This window comes from Oncorhynchus masou, chromosome 9 (genome assembly GCF_036934945.1).
Source record: "Oncorhynchus masou masou isolate Uvic2021 chromosome 9, UVic_Omas_1.1, whole genome shotgun sequence".
Taxonomy (NCBI): Eukaryota; Metazoa; Chordata; class Actinopteri; order Salmoniformes; family Salmonidae; genus Oncorhynchus; species Oncorhynchus masou.
Window position 1 is genome coordinate 30999523 of NC_088220.1, and position 14845 is coordinate 31014367.

General features: G+C 44.3%; 1 protein-coding gene across 3 annotated transcripts; it reads right to left on the reverse strand.

The window, feature by feature from the left end:
• Positions 1 to 1871: 1871 nt before the first annotated feature.
• On the reverse strand, positions 1872 to 5916 carry LOC135545837 (P2Y purinoceptor 4-like). 3 transcript variants are annotated; one of them, XM_064973762.1, is made up of 2 exons: positions 5812 to 5916; positions 1872 to 4448 (listed from the first exon to the last, which is right to left on the reverse strand). In XM_064973762.1, the coding sequence occupies exon 2, from the start codon at positions 4403 to 4405 to the stop codon at positions 3302 to 3304; it is 1104 nt and encodes a 367-aa protein (XP_064829834.1). In that variant the 5' UTR covers positions 4406 to 4448; positions 5812 to 5916; the 3' UTR covers positions 1872 to 3301. The 3 variants fall into 3 exon arrangements, with proteins under 3 accessions (XP_064829834.1, XP_064829836.1, XP_064829835.1); XM_064973764.1 differs by lacking the exon at positions 5812 to 5916 and adding an exon at positions 5591 to 5805; XM_064973763.1 differs by lacking the exon at positions 5812 to 5916 and adding an exon at positions 4987 to 5159.
• Positions 5917 to 14845: the final 8929 nt, after the last annotated feature.

Consider the following 14845-nt stretch of genomic DNA (forward strand, 5'->3'; position numbering starts at 1 on the left):
GCTAATATTTACATAATACTTTAATTTACATCTATCAAAATATGCTATTCGCAAATTACAAAGGTTATTGTATACGTCCATTGCAGCCTTCATAAATGTATACAAATATCAGAGAACTTATTGCATTAATACATGTTCTGCATGTGCGTAGTCCTTACAAAATATGAAGGGACAATATTCACAGATATTTACAAAATAGAGGTTTCAAATAAGTATGTTTGCATTTTATTTAATTTTATACCAACTTCTAGCATTGAAATATCGTTTGTGGTAAATTAATTACAGAGACTAGGCTGTATAAACTTGCTTTATGATAAACGTGATGGTTTCTCCATTAAGCCTCCTCCTGTAGCAAGCGATACAGAGCTTTTTTTACTTGGCTGTTTACACTATACCAATTAAAATGTATAAATTCCTCATGTTTTGTTGATATATGAAATATCGAGACCCTTCATATAGTCAATTTCCGTAAAAAACAAACATTGGTTTGGTCCTGACTGAAAAAAATATTGTTGAAGCCCCTCATTGTAAAACGTTTCCTCTTTTATCTATTTTATTTCTGGTTAAGATTATTATCAACTCATCATCACCCCGAACAATATCAGCCTATATCCCAATAAGAGTGATAAGCTCATACCTAAATAACTGATATGGTTTCACGATGCTCATGCTTCAGTAAAGAAGCCAATGGGGACACCTACTGACCAAGCTGAGAACATCCTACATGCAACAACAAGCTGCTGTAAAGAGGTGCAGTGAGAGGTGCATTGATATAGTATATAGCATAATGGCATTTTATGTGGTTGGTTTACACAATATTATATATCCTAACCACCGAGTTGATCATATATTTTGTTAGGCCTAAGACTTATTTTGTAAAAAAAAAAATGTTTTTTAAAAGTCCTTGAAATGAAATGTAAACATTTTTTGAGAAAGATATAGTGATTAGTACTAAACCATTTAGGCCTAGGTTACATTTTTATTCCATTGCTCCATTTCTATTCCATCTTCAAAGGCACCAATGCACACCACTAATCCATCTTGTCTCACTCAGCCCACAGAGAGGCGCTAGTGCTCATGGCATTCCTCTGACCCAGAGAACAAATGTTCAGATACATATCCATGTAAAACATATTCTTCCTGGGGCTTGCATTCACATCACTGGACGACTGTAGCAACTGGTCTCTTTGAGCATAAATAGGTGTATTTCAATATGCCCGTTGATGCAGCCTTTTGGAAAGGAGAGCATCGACTAGTAATGCCCAACAGAAAGATGGAGAATACACCTGCTGTGTACTGCGGAGAACATAACATTATCTATTCCTTTATGGAGAGCTGGTCTTCCCCACTTTCAGATCTCAATGTCAGATTATTTCTGGATGATTACAATGGACAATCAAGACAGAGCCTTGTCTGGAAAGAGGAAACACAAGCTCTTTTCCATGGTGTGTTGGTGGGACCAGCTTTGTTTTCTTGGCACGGCCCAGGCAGGGAAAAACCCAAACAGTACAGTACCATGACCAGCTCACTTCCTGGTCCTATTTCTCTGTGCTGCCCAGTTCTGTCCTCCCGCTTCCTCAAGTCTCCCCTGTCTGATTAATGGAGGACCTACACCCAGTAACGCCTCATGTTTCGGTGAGACACGCAACCGCTCATCACTTTCCCACACACCCCCTCTACCATAACCCCATTCAAGTCTGCAAGACACTGCGGCATGGAGTTCAATTTCATACACACACACACAAACTTAGATTGTGGTTAATCAACCGATGTCATGGATGGTTATTGACATTGCACAATAGGGATATTGTTATTACTTGGTAATAGTTGGTGCAACAATAACATGATAACCAGTAAGCAAACAAAAAAAGTAGATATATAAAACATATATTTAATGTCATTATAATGTTATAGACCTATAGAACCAAGTGTTTTCCTATCATACCTTGAACCTAGGTTATAATGCCCTTTATAAACATACTAGTAGCTTAAACATGACAGCAGTAAAGTACTTTAAGTACCCTTAGGAACGGACCTCTGACTTGCAATCTACTTTACAGAGACATCTGCTTTGCCATGGACAGACTGTCCACAACAACAACAACCAAAATCAGTGAGAAAATAGCCATGTTGTGTGCAAGTCTACGTCCCAATTGGATAATGAAGGAAAATCCCCCATTTATCCGTAGTGTGGGTTGTTGGATGGAGTTGATACTCCGGCCTACACACCCATTCAGTCTCTCTACTCCCCCACGCCACCCCTCCCCTGGTTTCCTCACAGCAGAGACAGACAGAGAGACAGCTGTGGAGGCTCTGCGCTGAAGGACAAAAACAGCTGGGAGAGGGATAAAGCTCCAATATCTACCAGAATGAGTCTCCTGGTACATGCACTGTTTCTGTTAAACTGTTTCAGATTGCCTCACAATATCTGAGCCTGTTGCTAAATATGATGTCACCTCCACTCTTACTGGAAGCCAGCGGAAACCCTTCGATCATATGTCTAAATAATGTTTTCTAGGATTTTGACCGTCTCTCTAGATGATCACAATAACACACTGTTTTTAACATCTGTCATATCCATTCACAAATCTTCTCTCTGAGTACGTTCTGCCATAATAACACAAGTCCAAACATTTAGATGACAGATCGCATACATTGTTTTTCTTTCTGCTCTTCAGAGTTCTGTAGCTATTGTACAAAACAGGCTTTGTTCCTGTAGTTCCTCAGTCTGTGGTAACAGTAGGAAACTACAGTCTGGCTCAGACAGAGACACAGAGACTGTTTTGTTTCCCTGGTTGAAAGGATTTTAACTCTGTCTTCCAAACACTACAACCGCCACAATGAAAATGAGGGAAACTGACGGAAAAGCATTCAGAGTAGGAACTAGAGACTGTATGTAAATGTATAAAACAGACTTGGTTTTCACATAGATTCTTGCTAACAAGGGGGAATGTAGATAGGATTTAACGGTACTGCACCCAACACTGCTGCAAAATGCTGTTGGTGATAAGGGGTCTGTTTTCTGACCAATCCCAAGCCCACTTCTTCATTCCCCTTTAAGGAAAGGCTTTGCCCCAACAGCCTTATAGGAACTGAACCTCTCACAGATCTGGGCTCTGTAATGAGGCCCTACCGATCAGCATGTAGTCATCCGGTGTCCGAAATGACAGAACAGCATCCAAAGGAGGTGCAGCTGTGTGGTGGCCAGCCCAGGACTGTTAACCGTTTCCTCCGTGTTTATATTACGGAGGTTAGCCATATCTATATATGATACCCCATAGATGTCCATATGAATGACCCACTATCTCTCAGGTTCACCACTGGCTTTCGAGTCTGAGTTCTTATAGACCAGGGCGATCTCATGGTTGTTACTGGGGCGGTTTTGCAGGTAAGCAGCAGAGCGACTGGTGGTTGTCTGTCTCTTACCAGTGAGAGCTTTGACCAGCTTAGCGCGGTAGTGATCCCCAGCCAGGAAATACAGGAGGGGATCAATACAACTGTTCACACTGGCCAGGGGCCTGGTGATCTTATAGGCAAAGTTAACGATGTTCAGGAACTCACATTTGGCATCCAGCACGCGGTAGGTATAGTAGAGGGTGCGTGTGATGTGGAAAGGTACAAAACACACGGCGAACACCACCAGCACCACCACAATCAGCTTGATGGACTTGGTGCGTGAAGGTGATCTCCGCTGGCTTGGTGAAAGCCCCCGTCTTGGCCGACACAGAGCCCTCGCCATCAGACAGTAACAGACCATGATGACCACGAAGGGAACGCCGAACAACAGGACCATGACCGTAGAGCTGTAGTCCACATACTCCTCAAACTGCTCCGGACTGGTCGTATCGTGACACAACGTGTCGTTGTCCCTCTGACTGGTGGTGACGAAGATGAGGTTGGGCACCAGACACGCCGTGACGGCAGCCCACACCATGCCACACACGGCATGGGCATGGCGCGGCTTCACCATGGTCAGGGCCTTGATGGGGTGGCAGATGCCCAGGTAGCGGTGGACGCTGGTGCAGGTGAGGAAAAGGATGCTGCAGTAGAGGTTGGCGTAGAACAAGAAGCGGACGATCTTGCAGGCGGCGACGCCAAAGGGCCAGTGGCTGCGATTAGCGTAGTAGTAGATGAGGGTGGGCAGGGAGAGAACGTACAGGAAGTCTGACAGGGCCAGGTGAAACATGTAGACGGTGCTGGGGTTCCACGGTCGCATCTTGGTCAGGAACATCCACAGAGCCACTGAGTTCAGCACCAGACCCATAACACACACCAGGCTGTAGGACACAGGCAGTAGGATGTACTTAAACTCCTCATTGAAGCGACAGGTGTCGTTGGAATACCCAGCATGCAGAATCAGACTGGACTGGTTCCGCACAAGATGGCTGTGGATAGCTGAGTCCATCTTCTGTCTTTTCAGCAGAGAGCCAAAACTTGTCTTGTAATATCTGTGGAGAAATGTAACAAATTAGGTATCCACATGGCATCACTGGGAAAATACTGGTTTCGCTCAAAAACATGAATTTGAATTTTGAAGCAGTCCCCGATTCTTTTCTTCGGGACAAAATATAACAGCATGTTCTGTTAAAAATACAAAGCGTCTTGTTGGCATCTTTGATGAATTAACTGATGTTCGTTGCCAATTAAAGTTCACTGCACTGCGTATAGACATAGCCTAACCTAAACAATAGTTTTATCTTCCCACATAGCCTACCCTGAAATGCACCCCACCTCCCCGAGCTATAACTATAAACTGACAACATTGGTGTTGTATCTAAATCTCTTATCCAACTAGCCCGGTGGGAACATAGTTTACAGAGAAACGCGCGAATGCACTATTTCATTCCATAGAAAAAAACTGACGACGATGCGGACTTCTAGATAACCTAGTAACCGTAATAATAGTACTATCGCGAATTAACCTGACATAAGGAATATATAACTTAAAAGTTTAATTTAAGTCCGAGATATTGGTGTACAACTTACCCAGTTAAGATCCCAATGTGACCGCTGCAGTGAGTGCACTATCTTTGCAAACAGTTTGGATAGATAGGATATACGCCTGACTGACTGTGGGTTGGGTTGGACCGTTCGGCAAATAAAGGAAATAGACCCCTCTCCTCGTCCGTCCCCCTGAAATCCAACTCCTATAGGCGATCACTGAGGTAGGTTAGGCCTATTCGTATCAAAGCCGATATTCAATCAATGTTTATTCATTATAATAACACCGATTGAAAAAACATTTTGACATTGATTAATAGCATTTATTTTATTATTTAATATTTTTATAATAACATGATGTTATGTTATTCATAAAATAACATTGATTTCAAACATTGACTTTCAACGTCTAGATTGCTACGACTTTTTTTTAGTAAATGTGCCATATGTTCACAGGAACTTGTGATTAAGCCTCCTCGGAAACAAATTGTTCACAGAGAACCGCAACCACTCTATAAAGCAAATCAGTAGATTAGCTGGAAATTACGTGCTTAGCCTATAAACCAGATACATAAAGACATACGGCACATTGAGAAGTGGTGTCAGGGACCAAATTAGGATATTGATGAGATGAGATGACACTACATACCTGATCTCAAAAGTATGTAACTTCCTTTCAATAGCAGGGGAATTAATCCTACCAATTTCATGAGAACTGGCACATAACCAAAACCCCTGAAATATTATGGCTCAACATGCGGGCGACCCACTGTGTATTTAATTGCATACACACTGTAATACATCAGAGTGGAAATACAACGAACTGCGATTAGCTGTATAATGATCTTGTAACGACTGCTTCCAACTCACACTCTCAAACACGTAGATCCCCTGAACGCAGCTCACTTTCCAGCCCACTTTCCAGCTCACACTCAAACACAGATCCCCTGAATGCGGCTCACTCTCCACGTCTCAATCATCTGAACCCCCCCCCCCCCCCCCCCCCCCCGTAATTTACTCCTCCCGTATATGATAGCTGTTGCCTGTCTCACTGACAACGCCTTTTGCCTATTCCCTACCTGTACTTTAGCCTATCGGATTTCCTGTTATCAACCTATTGCCTGATCTCCCAGACAACATTACTAGCCTTTTCCCTGCCTGTACTGTTGCCTTTTTGGACCCCCTGTGTATGACCTTCTGCCTGCCTCTGGACCCAGCTACCTGCCTCCACCTGTGGTCCTTTACAGTAAATACCTGCTGCACCCTCTCCTTGAAACCTGCTCTCTATCTCCCATCGTGTTCATTACAGACCTAGACTTCCACTAGCCACCTAATTGCACTCGCTTACTAATAATTGACCAGAGCAGCTGTCTCAATATTGAGAATAAAGCATCAGTTTGTTCCCATTTAAATAACCATTGGTTGTTGGTAATGTATTTGATTTTCCAAATGACTGATAAGGTTAGTATAAAGTGAAAGGGATTCATCAGACTGTGTATTCTACCAGAAAGTAGTCTGCTATGTCTCTCCACCTTGTCCACCTCTATCCCACCTCTATCCCACTAGTTCTCATAATCATGCTTCTCTACTGCCACCCACGCCTTCCAGAATGGCAGCTTACTAAACAGTACATCTCTCCCTGGGTGACACATTGCTCCAGTTTTGTTTTTATGAAGTTAATATTTACACAGTTCTGTAAATGTTTGTCGCAAAGTACCACATTTACACAGCGGTTGATCCTGGCGTGATAGGAGAAATTGAATATTGTCTCTGGACAACTTTCCACATCACCTGCCCGATTTTGCCTTGAGATGTGAGTGATAAAATTATAAACATGATCATAAAGAAATAAATGTGGGCAGCATGAGCAGTAACCTTGTGTTGGAAGAGATACATAGTACAGTTCTTATCTGGCTGGGAATGTCAGTTTTCTCATGACTCGAAACGGGCCCACCAGAAACCACAATATGTATTCTCCTAGAGATATACATTAGACCAAGGGTCATAATTACCAAGTGTTTTAGAGTATGAGTGCTGATCTAGAATCAGCTTTGCATTTTCGTTCACAATGACTAAGATTGTATTGACAGGGAGGACCTGACCCTAGATCAGCACTCCAACTCTGAGACGCTATGTGAATACGGGTTCAGATTCCGTTACTGTACAATAGATAGTGATATTTAGACAGTGTGTCTACAAAGCCATAGGGCTGGCCCTGTAGGAAAATATAGATTTGATTTATGGCGCCTCAAGTGTGTTTATCTAAGTGAACATATTCCTGCAGGAATTCCGAAACAATGTACTGACTCATACAGTAAAATAACATAGGGACACACCTCTGCAGGAAGAGAGATCCCTATACATCATTGTGATCACCAATAACAGGATGCTAACGCTGAAAATGTTGAAATGTGCCTTTTGTTAAAACCTCTATGGGATCGGTGTCCCCCCTGCGGGATGTTGAGCTAACAGAGGCTAATGTGATTAGCATGAGGTTGTAAGTAACAAGAACATTTCACAGGACATAGACATATCTGATATGGGTAGAAAGCTTAAATTCTTGTTAACCTAACTGCACTGTCCAATTTACAGTAGCTATTGCAGTGAAAGAATACCATTGCTATTGCTTGAGGAGACTGCACAATTATGAACTTAAAAATGTATTGATAAACCAGTTAGGCACATTTGGGCAGTCTTGATACAACATTTTTAACAGATATGCAATGGTTCATTGGATCAGTTTAAAACATGGCACATACACTGCTGCCACCTAGTGGACAAAATCTAAATTGCGCCTGGGCTGGAATAATACATTATGGCCTTTCTCTTGCATTCCAAAGCTGATGGGGGGTGGGGAAAAACACAAAAAAATCATGTTTTTTTCTTTGTATTATCTTTTACCAGATCTAATGTGCTATATTGTCCTACATTAATTTCACATTTTCACAAATGGTATCAAGAATATGCCTATCCTTGCCTCAGGTCCTGAGCTACAGGCAGATAGATTTGGATATGTCATTTTAGGCGAAAATTGAAAAAAAGGGTCCGATCCTTAAGAGTTAAGTTAATATTTTTGCCCTTACAGATGCCCTGCAAAAACAACATTACTTCCACACGTGAAAGATTGCTATGGAGTATTTCTACTGTGAATGACTATTGATGATAAATGTGCAAATTCGGATCTTCTAACAGATCCGGTTCATTTAAGTGTCATGGTGTCATGGTGCTAGTTTGCTATGCATTCTTTCAGTGGGTCCGGCAGTGTTACTACTTATATCCTGGGGCCAGTTCAGCTTTGGAGAGGAGCCAGGGTTGCGATGGTAATTTGCCCTCCTGCCCATCCTCTGCCTTACCCTTTAAAGCCTGACCCCTGACCCATGGAGATGTCAGTACTGCTGTGTATGTGTTGTGTGTGTTTGTATGCACACTACAGAAACCCATTCAATTTGCCCTCCTGCTCCGCCTCTCCAGGAGGGCAGGCAATATGTCCCCAGTGATGCGTTGGACTGACCGCACCACCCTCTGGAGAGACCTGTGGTTGTGGACTGTGCAATTGCTGTACCAGATGGTGATACAGCCTGACAGGATGGTCTCAATATTGCATTTGTAGAAGTCTATGAGGGTGTTGGGTTCTGAAAATATGAAATATATTTATTCATGTCACGGAGGGAGAGAGGGGAACGTATAATGTTTACATTCTGTCCGGATATGTTATTTTTAGCCATCAGGGATCCGATGGGAGGAGAAAAGACACTGTCTGATAGGAGTAAACATGACAGCCGTGAGTTGGGGCAGAGGTCAGGTCAGATGAAGTGAGGAAGAACAGATATCACTAAGGTTCTGTCTAGCAACAGAGATGCATTTGCTGTTCAGATGTGTAGGAGACTCAGCATAGGATCAAGGTTTAAACATCAGTGCTTCTGTGAATATGTATTTTGTCTTATGCAGCTGTATTGACCCAATTGGTGAATAACCTTGGTTGGAGCTTTCATAGTGTCCGTCAAGTTCTTATGCTGATATTTAGAACCTAACAAGAGGGAGGATATCTACAGGGGGTACCGGTAGAGAGATTAACTGTGCGGGGGCACCGGTGTCGAGGTAATTGAGGTAATATGTACATGTAAGTAGAGTTATTAAAGTGACTATGCATAGATAATAACAGAGAGTAGCATCAATGTAGAAGGGGGGGGGGGAGTCTAAGGCACTGCATCGCAGTGCTAGCTGTGCCACGAGAGAACCTGGTTAGAGTCCAGGCGGCCGCGACCAGGAGACCAAGGGCATGGCCCACGATTGGCCCAGTGTAGTTAGGGTTAGGGGAGGGTTTAGCCGGCAGGGATATTCCTGTCCCATCGCGAACCAATGGCTCCTGTGGGGGAATGGGCGCAATGCACACTGACACGGTCGCCAGGTGTACGGTGCGTCCTCCAACACATTGGTGCGGCTGGCTTCCGGCTTAAGCGGGCGTTGTGTCAAGAAGCCGTGCGGCTTGGTTGGGTTGTGTTTTGGAGGACGCACAGCTTACAACCTTCGCCTCTCCCGAGTCCGTACGGGAATTGCGGCGTTGGGACAGGACTGTAACAACCAATTGTATACCACGAAATTGGTGAGAAAAAGGGGTAAAAAAATTAGGAGGCTTATGGCTTGGAGGTAGAAGCTGATGAGAAGCCTCTTGGTCCTAGACTTGGCGCTCCGATACCGTTTGCCATGCGGTAGCAGAGAGAACAGTCTATCACTAGGGTGGCTGGAGTCTGACAAGGGCCATTTTAGGGCCTTCCTCTGACGCCGCCTGGTATAGAGGGCCTGGATGACAAGAAGCTTGGCCCCGGTGATGTATTGGGCCATGCGCACTACCCTCTGGATGAGAGGGGAGGATGAGCAATTGTCATACCAGGCAGTGATGCAACCCATCAGGATGCTCTCGTTGTTGCAGCTGTAAAACCTTTCGAGGATCTGAGGACCCATGCCAAATCTTTTCAGTCTCCTGAGGGGGAATAGGTTTTGTCGTGCCTTCTTCACAAATGTCATAGTGTGCTTGAACCATGTTAGTTTGTCGGTGATGTGGACGCCAAGGAACTTGAAGCTCTCAACCTGCTCCACTACAGCCCGGTCGATGAGACTGGGGATGTGCTCGGTCCTCCTTTTTCTGTAGTCCATAATAAACTCCTTTGTCTTGATCACGTTGAGGGAGAGGTTGTTGTCCTTGAACCACACCGTCAGGTCTCTGACCTCCTCCCTATTGGCTGTCTCATCGTTGTCGGTGATCAGGCCTACCACTGTTGTGTCATCCGCATACTTAATGACGGTGTTGGAGTCGTGCCTGGTCGTTCAATCATGAGTGAACAGGGAGTACAGGAGGGGACTGAGGGGTCCCCGTGTTGAGGATCAGCATGGCGGATGTGTTGTTACCTACCCTTACCTCCTGGGGTGGCCTGTCAGGAAGTCCATGATCCAGTTGCAGAGGGAGGTGCTTAGTCCTAGGGTCCTTAGCTTATTGATGAGCTTTTAGGGCCCTATGGTATTGAACGCTGAGCTTTAGTCAATGAATAGCATTCTCAAATAGGTTTTCCTTTTGTCCAGGTCTGAAAGGGAAGTGTGGAGTGTAATAGAGATTGCATCATCTGTGGATTTGTAGAGGTGGTATGCAAATTGGAGTAGGTCTACAGTTTCTGGGATAATGGTGTTGATGTGAGCCATGACCTGCCTTTCAAAGCACTTCATGGCTACAGACGTGAGTGCTACGGGTCGGTAGTCATTTAGGCAGGTTACCTTAGTGTTTGTTGGCATAGGGACTATGGTGGTCTACTTGAAACATGTTGGCATTACAGACTCAGACAGGGAGAGGTTGAAAATGTCAGTGAAGACACTTGCCAGTTGGTCAGTGCATGCTCGGAGTACACGTCCTGGTAATCTGTCTGGCCCTGCGTCCTTGTGAATTACTCAAATCGGCTGCGGAGAGCGTGATCACACAGTCATCCGGAACGGCTGGCCATGCCTTCCTCCTGGCTACTCCAACCTCGGTCAACAGCTCCGCCCCCCGCAGCTATTCGCCCAAGCCTCTCCAGGTTCTCCTTTACCCAAATCCAGATAGCAGATGTTCTGAAAGAGCTGCAAAACCTGGACCCGTACAAATCAGCTGGGCTTGACAATCTGGACCCTCTATTTCTGAAACTATCCACCGCCATTGTCGCAACCCCTATTACCAGCCTGTTCAACCTCTCTTTCATATTGTCTGAGATCCCCAAGGATTGGAAAGCTGCCCCAGTCATCCCCCTCTTCAAAGGAGGAGACACCCTGGACCCAAACTGTTACAGACCTATATCCATCCCGCCCTGCCTATCTAAGGTCTTCGAAAGCCAAGTCAACAAACAGGTCACTGACCATCTCGAATCCCACCGTACCTTCTCCGCTGTGCAATCTGGTTTCCGAGCCGGTCACGGGTGCACCTCAGCCACGCTCAAGGTACTAAATGATATCATAACCGCCATCGATAAAAGACAGTATTGTGCAGCCGTCTTCATCGACCTTGCAAAGGCTTTCGACTCTGTCAATCACCATATTCTTATCGGCAGACTCAGTAGCCTCGGGTTTTCTGATGACTGCCTTGCCTGGTTCACCAACTACTTTGCAGACAGAGTTCAGTGTGTCAAATCGGAGGGCATGCTGTCCAGTCCTCTGGCAGTCTCTATGGGGGTGCCACAGGGTTCAATTCTCGGGCTGACTCTTTTCTCTGTATATATCAATGATGTTGCTCTTGCTGCGGGCGATTCCCTGATCCACCTCTACACAGACGACACCATTCTGTATACTTCCGGCCCGTCCTAACCTCCAAACGAGCTTCAATGCCATACAATACTCCTTCCGTGGCCTCCAACTGCTCTTAAACGCTAGTAAAACCAAATGCATGCTTTTCAACCGTTCCCTGCCTGCACCCACACGCCCGACTAGCATCACCACCCTGGATGGTTCCGACCTAGAATATGTGGACATCTATAAGTACCTAGGTGTCTGGCTAGACTGTAAACTTCCGCAACAAAGCCTCCTTCACTCACGCCGCCAAACTTACCCTAGCAAAACTGACTATCCTACCGATCCTCGACTTCGGCGATGTCATCTACAAAATAGCTTCCAACACTCTACTCAGCAAACTGGATGCATTTTATCACAATGCCTTCCGTTTTGTTACTAAAGCACCTTATACCACCCACCACTGCGACCTGTATGCTCTAGTCGGCTGGCCCTCACTACATATTCGTCACCAGACCCACTGGCTCCAGGTCATCTACAAATCCATGCTAGGTAAAGCTCCGCCTTATCTCAGTTCACTGGTCACGATGGCAACACCCACCCGTACCACGCGCTCCAGCAGGTGTATCTCACTGATCATCCCTAAAGCCAACACCTCATTTGGCCGCCTTTCGTTCCAGTTCTCTGCTGCCTGTGACTGGAACGAATTGCAAAAATCGCTGAAGTTGGAAACTTTTATCTCCCTCACCAATTTCAAACATCTGCTATCTGAGCAGCTAACCGATCGCTGCAGCTGTACATAGTCTATCGGTAAATAGTCCACCCAATTTTACCTATCCCCATACTGTTTTTATTTATTTACTTTTCTGCTCCTTTGAACACCAATATCTCTACCTGTACATGACCGTCTGATCATTTATCACTCCAGTGTTAATCTGCAAAATTGTAATTATTCGCCTACCTCCTCATGCCTTTTGCACACAATGTATATAGACTCTATTTTTTTCTACTGTGTTATTGACTTGTTAATTGTTTACTCCATGTGTAACTCTGTGTTGTCTGTTCACACTGCTATGCTTTATCTTGGCCAGGTCGCAGTTGCAAATGAGAACTTGTTCTCAACTAGCCTACCTGGTTAAATAAAGGTGAAATAAATTAAAGTAAAAAAATAAAACAGCTGATGCTCTCATGCATGTTTCAGTGTTACTTTCCTCAAAGCGAGCATAGAAGTAGTTTAGCTCATCTGGTAGGCTCATGTCGCTAACAGTTCTCGGCTGTGCTTCCCTTTGTAGTCTGTAATAGTTTGCAAGCCCTGCCACGTCCAAAGAGTGTCAAACCTGGTGTAGTACGATTAGATCTTAGTCCTGTATTGATGCTTTACTTGTTTGATGTTTTCGTCTGAGGATAAAGCAGGATTTCTTATAAGCTCCCGGATTAGAGTTCCGCTCCTTGAAAACGCTTTAGCTCAGCGTGAATGTTGCCTGTAATCAATGGCTTCTGGTTGGGGTATGTATGTACAGTCACTGTGGGGACGTCGTCATCGATGCACTTACTGATGAATCCAGTGACTGATTTGGTGTACTCCTCAATGCCATTGGAAGAATCCCGGAACATATTTACAGTCTGTGCTAGCTAAACAGTCCTGTAGCTTAGCATCTGTTTCATCTGACCACTTTTTTATAGACCGAGTCACCGGTGCTTCCTGCTTAAATTTTGGCTTGTAAGCAGGAATGAGAAGGATATAATTATGGTCAGATTTTCCAAATGGAGGGCGAGGGAGAGCTTGGTATGTGTCTTTGTGTGTGGAATAAAGGTGGTCTAGAGTTTTTATCCTCTCTGGTTGCACATTTAACATGCTGACAGAAAGGGCCTCCGTCAGGGCCCTCACCCCCCTCATTGTTGTTGGTAATCAAGCCTACCACTGTTGTGTCATCAGCAAAGTTGTTGATTGAGTTGGAGACGTGCACGGCCACGCAGTCATGAATAATATTACTGAATCCATGTTTGGTCTATATGAACCTTGTTCTCTGAGCAGAACTTTGATGCCATCTACAGTTGAAGTCGGAAGTTTACATACACTTAGGTTGGAATCATTAAAACTCATTTTCAACCATTCCACAAATTTCTTGTGAACAAACAATAGTTTTGGCAAGTCGGTTAGGACATCTACTTTGTGTATGACACAAGTAATTTTTCCAACAATTGTTTGCAGACAGATTATTTCACTTATAATTCACTCTATCACAATTCCAATTGGTCAGAAGATTGTACCTGTGGATGTATTTCAAGACCTACCTTCAAACTCAGTGCCTCTTTGCCTGTCATCTTGGGAAAATCAAAAGAAATCAGCCAAGACCTCAGGAAAAAAATTGTAGACCTCCACAAGTCTGGTTCATCCTTTGGATCAATTTACAAACGCCTGAAGGGTACCACATTCATTTGTACAAACAATTGTACACAAGTATAAACACTAAGGGGCTACGCAGCCGCCATATCGCTCAGGAAGAAGATGCGTTCTGTCTTGTAGAGATGAACATACTTTAGTGCGAAAAGTGCAAATCAATCCCAGAACAACAGCAAAGGACCTTGTGAAGATGCTGGAGGAAACAGGTACAAAAGTATCTATATCCACAGTAAAACAAGTCCTATATCGACATAACCTGAAAGGCCGCTCAGCAAGGAAGAAGCCACTGCTCCAAAACCGCCATAAAAAAGCCAGACTACGATTTGCAACTGCAAAGTCTGTAACTGTTTTGATGTCACCATTGGTCTCATGGTGAAATCCCTGAGTTTCCTTCCTCTACGGCATCTGAGTTAGGAAGGACGCCTGTATCTTTGTAGTGACTGGGTGTACTGATACACCATCCAAAGTGTAATTCATAACTTCCACCATGCTCAAAGGGATATACCATGTCTGCTTTTCTTCATTTCTACCCATCTACCAATAGGTGCTCTTTGCGAGGCAAAGGAAAACCTCCCAGGTCTTTGTGATTGATCTGTGTTTGAAATTCACTGCTTGACTTATGGACCTTTCATGTACAGTGGGGCAAAAAGTATTTAGTCAGCCACCAATTGTGCAAGTTCTCCCACTTAAAAAGACGAGAGGCCTGTAATTTTCATCATAGGTACACTTCAACTATCACAGGAAATTTGTACTGAA

Coding starts and splice junctions, on each gene's coding strand:
- LOC135545837 (XM_064973762.1), bottom strand. CDS start 4,405: ATGGACTCAGCTATCCACAGCCATCTTGTGCGGAACCAGTCCAGTCTG.